At 54.1% G+C, this 15,044-nt stretch overlaps 1 protein-coding gene across 1 annotated transcript in view; it reads right to left on the bottom strand.

Moving 5' to 3' along the window:
- Positions 1-1,696: 1,696 nt before the first annotated feature.
- The window catches only part of ZNRF1 (zinc and ring finger 1), an 86,621-nt gene continuing 73,273 nt past the window's right edge, over positions 1,697-15,044 (bottom strand). Inside the window, exons 2-5 of the mRNA XM_024556075.4 lie at positions 14,569-14,664; positions 6,173-6,278; positions 4,434-4,525; positions 1,697-3,294 (exon numbers count right to left, since the gene is read on the bottom strand). Coding sequence (XP_024411843.1) covers positions 4,468-4,525; positions 6,173-6,278; positions 14,569-14,664 — 260 coding nt within the window. The 3' untranslated portion in view covers positions 1,697-3,294; positions 4,434-4,467. The remainder of the gene's footprint in view (positions 3,295-4,433; positions 4,526-6,172; positions 6,279-14,568; positions 14,665-15,044) is intronic.

The raw sequence follows: 15,044 nt of genomic DNA, 5'->3' as shown, positions 1-15,044 counted from the left end.
GCCCCTTAGGTGAAGGGCTTGCCAAGCAAGGGTATCCTCCTTCTAGCCTCACTCTCCGTCCCAAGCCACCTCTCAACTCCTTCCCTGCCTTCCCCTTTAACCCCCTCATCTCTTCCCATTAGCTGTTCAGACCCTGGGCAGAGGCACCCCGTTGTGACTCCTCACTCCTTGGTTTCAGGAACCCTTGCTCTGTGACTTTTCTGTCCCCCAGCTGCCCTGGATGGGAGCAGAAGCTATGCCAAGAAGCGGTGTGGAGTGAGTCTCTGAGCTCCCTCCCCAAACCACCCCACACAGGTCAGCCTTGTGTGTTCCACCAAGACACAGCCAGCCACTAGACCCCACCCCTGCTGGGCATAGAGGAGCAGGCTTCTCCCCTATGGGGCAGGGGTCTTCTCTGATATGTCTCCCACTGCCTGGCAACTAGTAGGTGCTCAGCAAATGACCATTTCCCCACAACTTTTTATTAGGAAAAATCCCAAACATACAGAAGGGTTGAAAGAACAAGTACACTATTCACTAACATATCAGCCACTGAAGATTCAACAATGAGTATTTTTGTTGTCCTATTTGCTGTATTTTGGAGAAAGCCATTTGAAATTAACATATTTCTTGACATCATTCACCTACATAATTCACCATCTTTCTCCTAAGAATAAGGACATTCTCCTAAAACCTGAACAACATTAAATGATACTAGGTGATTTTATACCAGTGAGGTGCTCTGGTCCAGGAAGCCCCACAAAGGGAGTGGGCGGAGCCTACCTCCTAGTTCCTGCCCATCCCCTCCCCTCCGAGGGGCGAGAACTGTCTGGATGGAAGAGGACAGATACCAGTTGCACCTGGGACACCCAGACACCCATCTCACCCCCAGGAGCCGGCAGTCTAGGTCTGAATTTGGAGGACTGCAGTGAGCCAGGTGGGAGTGAAAGTTGCTATGGGTGGGAAGGGGGGTTAACATCAGCCCCAGGAGCCTGGAATAGCACCTGGCATGGGCTCCAGCCCTGCCCCACCTGGCTCACAACCACTCAGTTCACCCAGGATTCTGCCCAGGCCGCTAGGCCTAAGCAACTGAGGTGGGCATACAGCCCTCTGCCTGCAGGCCCAGGGGTCAGACAAGGAGATCTTCTTCAGGGCCAGCTTTGCTGGAGAAATTAAATATAGAACAGGGAGACACAGTTGCCAGGCAGAAGCAGGCGGCGCTGTGAATAGAACAATGCTCTTTGCAGTGACAAAGCTACGAGGGAGCCTGCTACGCGTGTGCCAGGGGCTTCTGGGCAGACTTCCTGACCCTCATGGTGACCTTTGAGCTGCATGGCTTGGTCCCCATGCAAGGAATCTGAAGTTTAGACAAATGAAGCCATTCTGCCAAGAAGCAGGGGAGCCACAGGCGGACAGTTTAGAGTCCATGTTCTGGCCACCACAGTGATGGCTGGTCCCCGGGATCTCTGCTTCAGGTCTGACTCCAAGGCCCAGGCTCAAACCCACATATTCTTCTTCGGTGTTTCTCCGGACGTGCTGAACGTGCCTGTCCCTTAGCTCACATGTGCCCACTGGCCTGCGACGTCCTTGCAGAGTAGGTGCTTCAAAGAGCATCTGACAGATGGCTGCAGAACGGGGCCTGGCGGGGCCAGAGACCACAGAGGCGACAGCACGTGGAGGCCTGAGAGCGCAGAGAAGGTGTGGAATCGTCTCCCTCCGGGACAGGCTCCGCAGGAGGCTCTGGCATGCTGCTCGGGGAGCCTGCCTGGCACAGGAACAGAGGCCGGGTGTGCACCGTTACCCACTGCCCCGAGCTTCCTGCCCAGCACGAGCTGTGCCAGCTCCTGTGAGCCCTGTGTGGCTGTGAGTTGGCTTAGCTCCAAAACAGGGCCTGTTTCTGGGCTTCAATGAAGCATGCCCATGAGTCAGCACTGAGCAACAGGCAGGCAGGACACGGGACATGGGACGGGGAGGGGGAGTGGAGGATGAAGCGGGGCAGGAGGGTGGGGTGCTGGGCCAACACCCGTTAGAACCCACATTCTTGCAGCCTCCAGCGGCTGAAGACCTCTGCCGCTGCAGATCTTGGCAGAATTTTGTCACAACCACTCCACAGGTGATGGCAAATTGATTCTGTGACATTTCAGAGGGTTAGCAAACCTGGGGACTGGGGTATGACCTGCCACATTCCCTGTACCCAGGTATGACTGCTCTGAGAATCCATCACACCTACAGCCCCAAAGGGCACCCTGAAGGAAGGCCAAGGAGAGAGGGGGGAGTGGGAGACTGTGTGTCCAGGCCCCGTTTCCTGATTGTGCAACACCATTAAAATAAAGTCACACAATGCATCTTTTATTAGACATGATTTTAATACCATATCAAAACATCTTGACTAATGAAGAAAGCTTTTCCCCAAGCTTTGAACAATTTTTAAACATTTTATAAGGTTTTTTTTTGTATTTTAATATATAAATACAGAGACCTATCTTGCATGGGCTGATGCCACGTGTGAACATCGAAGGCTAAAATGCTCTCCAACAGAGCGCCTGAGAACGGGTAGCTGTACATACTCCTTTAGTAAGTCTTCTGTTTGTCTGTTTCAGTTTTCTGGGAAGAAATCCACAAGGGTCTAAGAAAAATGTTCAGGCATTTTTGCAGGACACTTGTGATTGTTAAGTCCTCTGAACTGACCAGAACCAGGAGGAAGGGAAGGAGGGAAAAGACTTGGGAATGGAGGGGGAGGTCTTCCGCGGGTTTTTGTTTTTTGGCAATGAAGTCAAGATCTCAGGGTCCCAGGGGGAGAAAAGTGCAAAACCAAGCCAGAAAAATGGACAAAGAAAACCAAGGCAGAGTGGTTGGTGATGGACAGGGCCGAGCGGACGGGGCGCTGGGCACAGGAAGGCTGTGCGTGGCCTCCCGCGCACTAGCACGCAGCCCGGCTCTGGCGCTGTGACCGCGCGGGCTCTAGCGGGGCGGCAGACAGCGATCTGTAAACATCACGGGGAAACACCAGTCGACACTAGACTTTTTTTTATGATTTTTTTTTTTTTTTGTAAACACTTTAGAGACAGACCCACAGTGCCTTTCAAAGGTGAAAAAGAAAATGCCCTTTCCCTCCTGGGATGAGGGGTGAGGGGAAGGATGGCGGTCGATTCTTCTCTCCAACTCGTGGCTCATCCAATTTGGTATCCTCAGGGAGAAAGGGAGAACCATTCTCTGGAAGTCAGTGCGGTAGGGGTGCCCCGTTCCCACTGGTGTCCCCAGCTCAGCTCTGCCCCAGTGTCCGCAGCCTCCGTTCAGGAACAAGGCTGGCTGTCCCTGTATGGACCACAATAGGTAAGTTGTGCTCCCATTGGGCTGAAGCCAGCACGTGGGTCCGACTGAGGCCGGGCAGGGGTGCCTGCGGGTCCAGTCTGCCCGAGAGAAGGCAAACACCAAACACCGGGCGGGGCACCAGACTCGCACTCCAGCGCCAGGCTCCACCCCCTCCGCCTCACTCTCACCCTCGCTGTTTCTTCTCCCCACGTCCTCAGTGTTTGAGGTGAGGATAAAAAGAGCAAATGTCCCTGATTTGTCTGCCATCACCAGCTGTTCTGGGAGTTTACTTGGAATAAATAAAATAAAGCTAACAAAGAACAAAACAAAACAAAACAGAACAAAACAAAACAAAACCGAGAGAGAGAGAGAAAAGAAAAAAGGCCCAAAACCTTTGGATGTGAGAGGAGGTGGAACCAGGGTTGTGGTTTCCCTGGGAGTCTTGTCTGCTTCCCAGAAAAAAGTAAGTGCCAGCCCAGAACTCAGAAGGGACAGGTAATGTGGGGGACAGGAGGGGATGGTCAGCAGTAAAGCAGGTGCCCTGGGGAGTAAATGGAAGGTTCCAGAGGGGGAACGTGTGTGCACATTTGGGGGAGGAAGACACCTGACTGGCCTGCTGTGGAACCAGGGACCCGTGCTGGGGGCAGTGGGCTGAGTCTGGCCTGCAGCCTCAGATCTGCTTGGCAGCCTGCATGAGGGAGGTGGCCTGAGGTGGGAAGAACCGGAAGCAGAACAATTGCTGAGGACTACCGCAGGGGACAGCACACTGTCCCACAGACCGTCTCGTTTAGTGAGTGTGATGTCTGTCTGGGGACGGGGAGTGAGGACTTGCCCTACCCGCTCAGCAAGCACGGCACAGGTGCAAGCCCGGGGCCCCAAGCTGGTGCGGCTTCTCCCACCTGGCACATTCCAAGGGGATCTTCCTGAATCTTCATCAGGGAGATTCACCCTAGACGTCTGGAATAGACTGGTCTTTTCCCAAAGAATCAACTGTACCGAGCAGGTTTTTCTTCTTAACCGTGCAACTGGTAAGGTGCTCCCTTCCCGGGGTGCCTTAAGGGCAACTCAGCCCCCACCCCCAGGCTCCAGAGTGATCTGACCCCAAAACCTTGAGCCCAGAGTACCCCCAACCACCAGCTCACCTTTGGGAGGAGTCAGCAAGCAAGCCCAGCAGGGTCAGTCCGCAGGGTGTTCTGGACACGATCTGTTCACTTCAAACCACGAGTCTATGCAGCTGAGGCAGGAGGCGGCAAGAGGACACACGTTACCGCTGACTGGGCCGCTACTTAGGGAACTCGCTCCAGGGGCCAGGTTTCTGAGCAGGGGTTTCCTAAATCTTGCCTGCGAGGACCCCAGGGGAAAACAAGCGTGTCCCCAGATACCCACTTTCTGCAGCAGGAAGAAGGCACAACACCCAGACTGAGCTTGGCTCAGCCCGGGCAGCCAACCTGGCATGGTGGGTACAGTTGGGGTGGGTCTGGACGCTGGGAGGGGGAGTGTGGCCTTGAGAGGGGTCAAGACCTTACGTGCAGAGCCCAGGAGGATGGCCACACCTACTAGTGAGTAGGGGGGAGTGCAGGGCAGCCTGTCAGCTCGCCCTGGGGCTTGAAGGGTAGGAAGTAGGACCCAGACCAGAAGGCTGGCCATTACTCTGACTCTGGGTACCTGAGAGAGCCGTCTCTTGGGTCAAAGGAGCAGCTTTGAGGGTCACTCCCCAGGTAGTGACTTTTTAGGGGATCCCCAAGCCACCTGGTTCCACTGGCTATGGTTGGCAGCCAACTCCAAGCTGTCCCCAGAGGAGGACAGCCCTCTGGCTTACTGACACTGCTAAGGACAGCCAGACAGGAGGCTGACAGGGACACCCTGGTCTCCAGAGTTTACAGAAAGACCTGCCTGAGCAGAGAGGGAGTGGAGATGGCTCCAAGGCAGCTTTCTGATCTGTAAACCGACATCTGGGTATTTTTAAAGACAGGATCCAGGCAGGTAATTGCAAAATTCCCCCCAGAGCCGAAGATTCCCTCCTTCTGGTTCTGGTCGGTGCCTGGCCAGGACCCTGGAGCACTCTGCGTTGGGCTGGGACCCAGGCCCCTCCTCCAGGCCAACCTGGAGCCTCCCCTGCCTCGGCTACATCTGCTTGCCAGGCACCACGGCTGCCCTGTGGCCAGTGGCTCTGTGAGTCAGGCTTTGGAAAAGCCCGTGTGTTAGAATGAAGCTGAGGCTCAAGGAGCCAAGAGCAGGTGGCGGCCACAGGCAGCACAGAGCGTCCTCCCGTCCTGGGCAGGGAGGTGTCTTCTTTCCAGTTGGAAACAAGAACGAGGCCCCTGCTGGTGCCTGAGGACAAACCTCGGCCCTGCTAATTACAGCAGCTTTTAGTGTGTGGCCCCACAGGTAGCGGCTGTCCCTGCCTCTGGGCCTCTGAGGAGAAGGGGCGTATGCAGGAGCAGCAAGCACACCCCTCCCTGCTGCCTCTCTTGCACAAACGAGGGGCCTCACCCTGTGGAGCAGCAGGGTCCATGGAGGAAAAAAGGCTTGGGGAGATGGATGAAGAATGAACCTTCCAAAGAAGAGAAACTTTGGCTCTGTGGGATCCTAAGTGCCTCCAATCTGTGGAGCTCCACAGGGCTCCCCATCATCACCCACCATCCACACGGGCCATCAACTCGGAGCAAAACTGGCTATTAGACTCGGCCCTGTACTCAGCATGTCTGCTGGCCTCTGCCTCAACCCCACTCACGTCCCGGGGAGAGGGGGGAGTTGTTTCACAACCAAAGGAGACAGAATGGCTAGTGATGAGGGTCTGCCCTTCTCCCCTGCCCTCGGCGAAGGAAGGGGCCCTCTGGGAGCTGGGATGTGGCTGCGTGGCCCTGCCGTCCTCTCGTACCTTTTGTGATAAATGCACAGGCAGGGCAGCCTGGCTATCGTGTCCCCCTGAAGCAGCTCCTCCAGGCAGATGACACACTCACCCGCGTCTTTAGTCAGCACATCATCTGCGAAGGGGAAAGGGGAGAGGGGGAAGGAGGGTCAGTCACCAGCAGACAGGTGGCACAAAGCAGGCACGGGTCTAGAACTGGTTGGGACTGCCTGAGTCACTCAAAGCGTGCAAGTCACGGGGGGGACACAGAAGCCCAAGACGGACCTGGACCTGATGGCCCTCGCTGCAGAGACAAGACATGCATATCACACGTTAATCATGCAAAGACAAAATGGAGTTAATCGCCAAAAGTCACCCAGGGTGAAGTTAGAGGGCTTGCAGAGGGACAGATGTGTAGCAGAGGCAGCATGAGGCAAACTATTTCCCTGAACAGACTTTTCCCCTGAACACACACGTAGACCAAGTACACTGATTTCTGGTTTGGAAAAGTACGGTGATGGCGAGAGCAGTATGAGGTAAGCAGTACTAGGTAAGCAGTACGAGGTGAGCATGAATGGAAGAAACAGGTGCTCTCGCAAACACCTGCACACGCGTGTCAATAGCAGCACTATTCACAATAGCCAAAAGGAAAACAAATGTCCACCAACTAACGAATCGATAAACACAAGTGGTGCCCTGGCTGGTGTGGCTCAGTGGACTGAGTGACGGCCTGCAAACCAAAGGGTCGCTGGTTCAATTCCCAGTCGGGGCACATGCCTGGGTTGCAGGCCAGGTCCCCAGTGGGGGGGCACACGAGAGGTAACCCTGCATTGATGTTTCTCCCTCTTTCTTCCTCCCTTTCCCTCTGCCTAAAAATAAAAAAAATAAAATCTTTTAAAAAAGTGGTATATCCATGCAAGGGAATATTACTCAACCATGAAAAAGAACAAAGAACCAACACATGCTACGGTATGAATGAACCTCAAAAATATTATGCTAAGTGAAAGAAGCCAGACACAAAAGGCCACCTATGGTAATGATTCCATGACATGAATAGGCAAATTCATAGAGACAAAATCTAGATCAGGGCCGAGGGCAGGAAGGAGCGAGGAGTGATTATTTAATAGTAAAGGGTTTTTTTGTTTTTGTGTTAAGAACACCTGACATGAGATCTGCCTTCTTAACAAATTCTTAAGTTCACAGTACAGTCTTAATTAACTGCAGGCACAATGTTGTACAACATCTCTAGAACTCACTCATCTTGCATAACCGAAACTTTATACCCACTTGAGTAGCAACTCCCATTTCCCTCTCCCCTCAGCCTCCAGCAACCATCATTCCATCCCTGGTTCTATGGGGCCGACTATCTCAAATATCACATATAAGTAAAATCATGTAAGAAGTTTTCTTTTAGGGTGATGAAAATGTTTGTAACTAGACAGACACGGTAGTTGTATGATACTGTAAATGTTATAAATGCAACTAAATCGTAAAACTCAATTAAAAAAAAAGAAAAGAAGAAGAGGCCTCCTACCCGCCCACCAAAACGAATGGATGGGAGGAAGCTACCGCACACCACGGGCCCCAGCAAAGTTGTGACCAGAAAAGCCGAGCCGAGCAGGAAGGACACCAGAGCTAAGTCAGCAGTCCTTTACTACATTTCTGTGACATTCTGGGCCCTGGTGACTCAGTGAATAAGCCCACAGTCTGGCAGGAGAAGCTGAACAAGAAAACGGAAATGAATAGCACAGGAATTTCTAGGAAGTCTCACGATGCATATAGGCTCAGGAATGAGAGGTATGAAAGATGCCTAGTCGGGGCGGGGCCTGTTCAGGGAAGGATATTCCAGGTAAAGAGAACAGTACCTGTGCACCTGGGAACAGCGGGAGGTTCACAGACACCTAGGGCCGTGGGAGCTGGGAGCATGAGACCAAACTCGTGTCCCTGGGTTTTATCTGGTTCGCTGGCAGGCCCTGGAGACCCACTCTGATCACATCCAGTCCCCAGAAATCGCTGGGGCAGGGACTGAAAGAGCCCACAGATGGGAGCCCCTTCTGGAGGCCAGCACATCGATGCAGGGTGGGTGAACGCAGGCCAGTACTGGCAATGGGGGCAGGGAAGGAGGGAGGGCGCGCTTATGAGGGCAGCTGGGCAAATGGCAGGCACTTGTCACTAAGAGAGGAAACGCAGGAGGAGGAAGAGAAGCATGGGAAGGAAGTGATGAATTCAGAGCTGGATGGGAGTTGCCGGCCAGGCATCTCCACTGGGACACGCTAATGGAAATTCCTAGGAGTCTGTTCAAGTCTACATCTGGGGTTTAGAAGAGAGATGTAAGTGACAGGTCACAGATGTGACATAGAGCGATTGTCTGGGAAGAAAGTTTAGATTGAAATACAAAGGAGGCAGAATGTGAACCTTAGTATCTGGAAGGCCAGTGAAGAGGTGAAGCCAGCTAAGGCTACCCAGAAGGTCTCAAAGCCACAGGAGAAAAACCAAGAGAGCAGGGTTACAGATGGGAAGAGAGGAAAGCTCACAACAGGACCAACTCTTCCCGACTAAGACTGAACTGTCCATGAACGCTATCCATGAAACACACTAAGATTTCGTGTGCGTGTGTGTTCATAGGAGCCTCACGATCTCAGGAGCTCGGCAGGGCACGTGGCGGTGTTCCCACTTTACAAACGAAGATACAGACACCAGACAGCTTGCCTAAGGCAGAGGGCTCAGCGGCTCTCCCTCGTGCCGGCCTGGGGCCCTCTAACTGGTGTCCTCCCCCAGGGCTGTTTCTCTGCACCCTCTGATTATTACTCAGGTGGAGAGAGAATCATCTGGGGCAAATAAAATGAGGGTTCTTCATGGCCCAGAAGACTACGGTGACTCAAAGCCCCTCCCCAGGAACTCCGAGGAAAAAGCCTAAGATAAAGCTGATTCAGTACGTCAGTACCCACGCACATGAGTCACACACACGGAGACGGGAGAGAAGTCACTCTCAGCTGCTTGGCCATCGGACAATCTGTGGTCATCTGTCTGTTAACCCAAAGGTGCCTGGGGTCCCTGGGATGGGGCTTGGAACCCGACCACACTGGGAGGCCAGCAGTGCTCACACCTAGTGCAGCGCCCAGGGAGCAGCCTCTGCCCACAGTGGGAGGTAGGAACTCGCCTGAGTGGGTCGAGCAGAACTGCCTGGTCCCGTCCCTGGGGCCCTGGAAATCAGCAGCCCCCAGATGTCTCTGGGAGCCTAGCAGGGGAGAGGATGACTGAAGCTAACGCCTGGCTATCAGCCGGTTCCTACAAGACTTCCACACTCGCAGGTGGGAGCCTGCTGCCCACTGTGGGAGGGCCTCACGGCACAAAGCCAAGGACGCTGGGCCTGACACAGGTTGAAGCCACTCTGCAGATGGACTCACATGTCCCTTGGCATCCCCAGGTCCCCAGAGGAGGGGGCTCGACCAGTGCTTGTTGATGAGAACACAGGAACAAAGCTGTGCTTTCTGCCTTTCTCTTACTGCCTCCCAAACCCCTTCCAAGCATCCTGAAACCTCAGGGAGGCCTATGTGACTGGCTAACGGGGGGGTTGGAAGTGTGTTTGGCCAGGCTGGGGGTGGCACAAAATGGTGCCAATGCCTGTCCCTCCAGCCAGACCAGGAACTAAACCAGCGTGGCAGGCAAAGTTCTCTAGACCCAAATTGGGACCCCCAGAGATGGTCTCCTTGCTGGTGGCAAGGAGAGGGTGGGGAAAGCCCCAAAAGCTATAGATACATTTCTGCCGCCAGCCAGGAGGGAAGGCTGACAGTGTGCAGCTCACAGCCAGTAGCTAAGCCTGGGTCTGTACTTAATACACTTCCCCTTGTGCCTGATGGCAGGCAAAGCCCTCCCCGGTGGGAGGGGAGGTGGGGGCCAGAGGGAGAACCCCCAGCAAATGACTCAGAGACACAAACTCCACCCCCTGGCCTCATTTCCAGCCCAGGTGCGGAGGAGCCTGGTGGTGCAGAGGCTCTGGTCTGGTCTACTGGGAGGCAGGAAAGGGCAGTGCCCAAAACACCAGGACTTGCCAGCTCCATTCCTGGGAAATCCCTAGGCAAAGGGGGATTTCTTTAAGCAGAGTGAGTTTCCCTACCCAACACCCAGGACAGTGAGGTGTGACCCAATTGCTTTTGCTTGGTGAGGGGGGCTGCTATGATGACGGCCCAGAGGAGTGAGCCACTAAAGCTCAGGCCCAGAGGGCGGCAATCACAGAGGCTCCCCAGTCAGTCCCCTCCTTCCCTCCCACCCACACCTCATTCACCCAGCAGCCTGGCCTGCCAATCGGCAGCTGCTGGGAGCGCCCTCCTCCCCTCCCTCCTGTAGGAGGGACACCAGGACAGACACATCTGCAGCCAGACTCGGAAGCTGCTACGGTATCTAACAACAGCTCCTGGCTCCTCCAGACCCAAGAAAAGGCATTTCCACCCCAAATACAGGGTCTCAGGGGAGACACAGACCAAATAAGCACCAGTCCCTCACACCTGCTCGCTCCGCTGCGCGTAAACTAGCAGCAGGCATTCCTGCTTTTAGGAGAACCCCATTCCCCATCCTTTAAGCCTTGTGCGACATTCAGCATTTCGAGGGCCCTGAAGGTGGGGACAATGACCTCTGGCAGACAGGAGGGGAAGGCAGTTAGGACCTTGAAGAAGCAGGGCACGGGGTCCATGCTCCCAAAGAAAGCTGAGGGGAGAGAATCTTCTGAAGCCCTCTGAGCGCCACCAAGCTCTCCTAATACCGCAGGAGAAGGAACCTGCCCACATCAGGGTTTCCCAGGGGCGAGAGGCTCTGGCCGCTCAGGGAACTGGGATTCCCTATGCTTTCAGGGGGCAGTCGGTCTTTGGTTATGCCCCTCCCTTCCCCTGTATTTGCCTTTTCTGTTCACAGCAAAATCAGGTCCCCCATCTCAAGGCTCACTCTGCTAGCTGAGCAACGTGTTGGTCAAAGTTTGAGGGCATGTTCCTGAGTTCCCCAGTCTCAGAACCACAAACATGTTGGAACGGGAGAAAAACTGAAAGGCCCATTTGAGCCTGACCACATTTACCCACAAAAATGGGTCCCTCCAACTCCCTCCGTATCTCCTAGGATTCCGGGCTCCAGAGCCGCGCTGGAAGAGGACAACCAGGGATGTGACACCTGGCGCTCTAGGGTCCGGCCCCCCGCCCCTCCAGCAGAAGTCCGCACCTGTCCTGGGCCCCTGTCCTGCCAGTGCAGGCTACTGGTTTGCACATTTCTCTGGAGCTCTGGACAAACCAGTTGAACTAGTCTTGCCTTCCCTAAATGTCTGTGTGTGTGGTTTGTTTTTTTAAATCTGGCAGATGGCTACTGGAGGCCTTCCAACCCACGCTGAGGCCAACCCTTATAATAAGAAAAATACTACTTTCTATCCTGCCTCATTCAGGAGGTTTCTACTTCTTGTCCTATGGTGGTTAACTAAATTTCATCTTACATAACCGCTGTAAGTTTTCTAAAAAATTCCCCAATCGGTGCCAACAGTTACCGGTTTGTGTGTGTGGACAGGAGTCTCCAGAGGGGTGACCAGGAGTTCTAGGGAATCTTCCTAAGAAAGCGGCACTTCTTTCGCCATCTGCCAGGAAAGCCTCATCCCGCCCTCTTCCAGAAAGATTCTGAGAGCACTAAACTTCACAGACTCTTTTCCCTCACATTTTTTTTTAAACTAGAAAAGATAAAGTGAAGCCAGGAGGTTGGGATGATAAGAAATCGTGGGTCATATATGTTACTGACAAAACCAAAATAAATACCTAGAGGTCCTGACTGGGGGCTCTGGCCTATGGGCCCGGGACGACCTGTGCTTCCTCTGAACAAGAACAGGACCTAGACCGGCCCTGGAGACTTGCACTCCGTATACAAACCCCAGGTGGCTGCCGCCTTCTGACCTGGAAGGTCTAGGAGTCTTCAGAAAAGAAAGACAATGTGAGGAGTCCAGCCACAGGCCTGCTTTACACGTTAACAGTGCACACGGAGGCGCCAGACCACTGTTTCTGAAGCACCTTCATCACTTTCTGACAAATCCCAGAGAGGACCCATGCCGCATGCCCTCTCTTCACTTCTGGTGGCAAAGGACTGGCTTTTGCAAAGGAGATCTTTGAGTTTAAAGTCTCTAGTTTACACACACACACACACACACACACCCTAAGGAGGTAGCTTTTCAATTAGAGGAGGAAAAAAATGGGACCAGAATGAGAACAGCCACAGTAATGTCTCAGGTTGTTTGGCCAAACTCCTTGTCCTCTAAGGGGACTCTCCCTCTGAGTGCAGGTGACCTGTGTTCAGACTGGTCCGCCACGCCTGCTCTCCTAGGAGGTGACGGTGAAAGGAAAGGAGGACCCTTCCCTGTGGCTGCCGGCAGGGTGGAGACCTATGGGAGGCACGGGGCTGTTCTCTGGGATAGAGCCCAAGCCCTTCCCCATTCTCCAAATGGGGCCAGGGGGCACTCCGTTCTCAGGTGGCCTCGCACCCTGTCCTCCACAGCTGCCTTTGCAAAGTTCTCCCTGATGACACTGAGAGCCCAGGCCTCTTGGGTAAGCCCACTCTGAGGCTGCTTTGTGTTCCTATGACACAGGCAGTGTCTACAGAGACCTTGCTCAGCAACGCCCGGGACAAAAGCGGTCTTCACGAGGGCTCTGCACAATGTGGGAAAGAAGCAGACCCAGCTTATGAGGCCATGGTTGGGGAGAAGACTCCTCTCTGTCCGTGGTCCCAGGCAGAGACGAGGAACAGAAAACAGCAGAGCTGGAGCAGCCTCCAAGGGGACACTCACTGACAAGTCTACCGGGAAGCCCAGGGCATGCGTGACAACAGTTCAGACAGGGAGAGGCTGTCCACTGGGGAGAAGAGGGCTTCCCGGACACCATGAGAATGTGAAGGGAGAGAAAATGCTGGGGATAGAGACAGGGCCACAGTCTTCCCTGTGGCAGGCCCTCCAACCTGAGCGAAGGTTACCAGACCCGTGTAGCTGAGACAGGAGGTAACTGGCCCGCCTGCACGCATGCAGAGTCTTTTGGCTGAGCAAGTAAACAAGAGATGAGACAACAGTAGGATATGTTTTCAGGAGAAGTGAGTGGATCAGAATTATCATGCTCGTTTCACAGGAAAAATCTGGACTCACCAGGCCTCCCTGGGCTAATGCTGGGTGGGGGAAGGAGCACATGGGGGTCTGAGGAGGGAGGAGCCCAAGGACAGGTCTGTCAAAAGGCTACCCAGGAAACTTTCACCATCAGGATGGGGGCAGAGAGACCCAGGCTCACCTCCCGTCCAGACCTCAGACGCTCTGAGACATCACAGAACTCGCTTCCTAAGCACTGCTGTGACTTTAATCCTAGAAGGTGGGCCCAGCGCAGGGCCGGGGTGCACCCCACTCAGACCCAGTGCCTGTTCTTGTAGAAGACACAGTTCTCTGATGGACGTGGTCTGGAGACCAGACTGAGCACGTAAGAACGGAAAACCAGACTGCCGCCCGCAGCACAGGGCGCGCAGCACTAGAGAGGAGCCGGTCTGCTCTGCAAAGGACGAGAAGAGGCCCACGCACGGTCTCGCCGCTTTCGGGGCTACTGCAGCTTCCTGAGCACTGACCATGCGCCCGGCTCTGTGCTGCAGGGTTGTACATGTAACTTTTCTCTTACTTTATTATGGCAAAAATCCTACGAACAGGTATTGATATCCCCATTTTTTGGACCAGAAAACGAAGGCTCTGCTAACTAAGCAACTTGTCTAGGATAATACAGTCGGTAAGTGGAAGAGGCAGGCTTTGAACTCAGATCTGCCAGGCTCTAAATCCTTACCCACGCGCACCAGGCGGGTGACACTCCTACTGTCCAGAAGTGCCACATTACGGGGATTTGGGCTTCACGGAATCCCTGGCCTGGTTTTCCGCCCCCTGTGTATTCACTGCTCAGCTCGGAGGCAGCCTCCACGCCAGGAAGCAGCACGGCCCTAGTGGAGCAGCCAGGTGGCAGCCCAGTGTTTTCTCTCCCTAAAGGGGGTCCACATATTGCACTCAGTCTGCCGCGGAGAGTCGGGGCTTATGCACTCCATGCGGCCACTGGCACAAACTCCCTGTCCCCCAGCAGAGGTGGCACACCCTCTGGACCCTCTGCTGTCAGGTGTGAGAATGGGCAGGAGCTGTGTCACCCAGTCAGGGGCCTGAGGAACCAAGGGGTTGGAAGAAAGGGCAGAGGGACTGACCCAAGAGACTTCCTGGTACCTTGGACCTGACCCCTGGGCCTTCCTTTCTTGTCCCATTCCTCTTCCTCTCCGACTGGTGTAGCAAGACCTCCTGAGCAGGCAGGTTTCCCATCACCACTAAGGAATTCCTGCCAGAAGGCAGGTGGAAACGCGTGAGGTTGGGAAGACCTTCACTCGGAGGCTCCCGGCCAAGCCCTTACCATTGTAGGAGAGGCGAGGTTTGCTCAGACACATTATAAAGTGCATTTCCATCTCATCAGAAGCCACAGACTTGGAGCAAATGGGGCACTTGAAACCTGAAAAAGAGGAAAACAGGATGAAATGTTCTCTCCAAACCAAGTACATTCACTGTAAATGCGGACACTCTTACATGACTACGGCCATATGGGCCAGAGTCGACACAGAGAATTCAAACCTAGACACATCCTAGACTTGAGTTCTCCTTCATTAAATCACCCCCAACTTTGTTATTTTATTACAGTTCCCAACTCCCATTTTTTCCCTAGTGCTCTCCCAGCCGTACGCCCCTCGTGAAGTTTATCAGAAGTCACTGACAGCTGACGGGAACTGTATTTTCTTTTGGGCCCTTCCCCAAGGAGGGCACTGGGAATAGGCAGGCATCGAATGCGGGCAGCTGAATAATCTGAATAGCGAAGCGTCAGACACCCTTCCGCCT

Source organism: Desmodus rotundus, chromosome 12 (assembly GCF_022682495.2).
Source record: "Desmodus rotundus isolate HL8 chromosome 12, HLdesRot8A.1, whole genome shotgun sequence".
Classification (NCBI taxonomy): Eukaryota; Metazoa; Chordata; class Mammalia; order Chiroptera; family Phyllostomidae; genus Desmodus; species Desmodus rotundus.
Note: the sequence above shows the minus strand (reverse complement) of the source record. Positions and strands in the feature narration are given on the sequence as shown.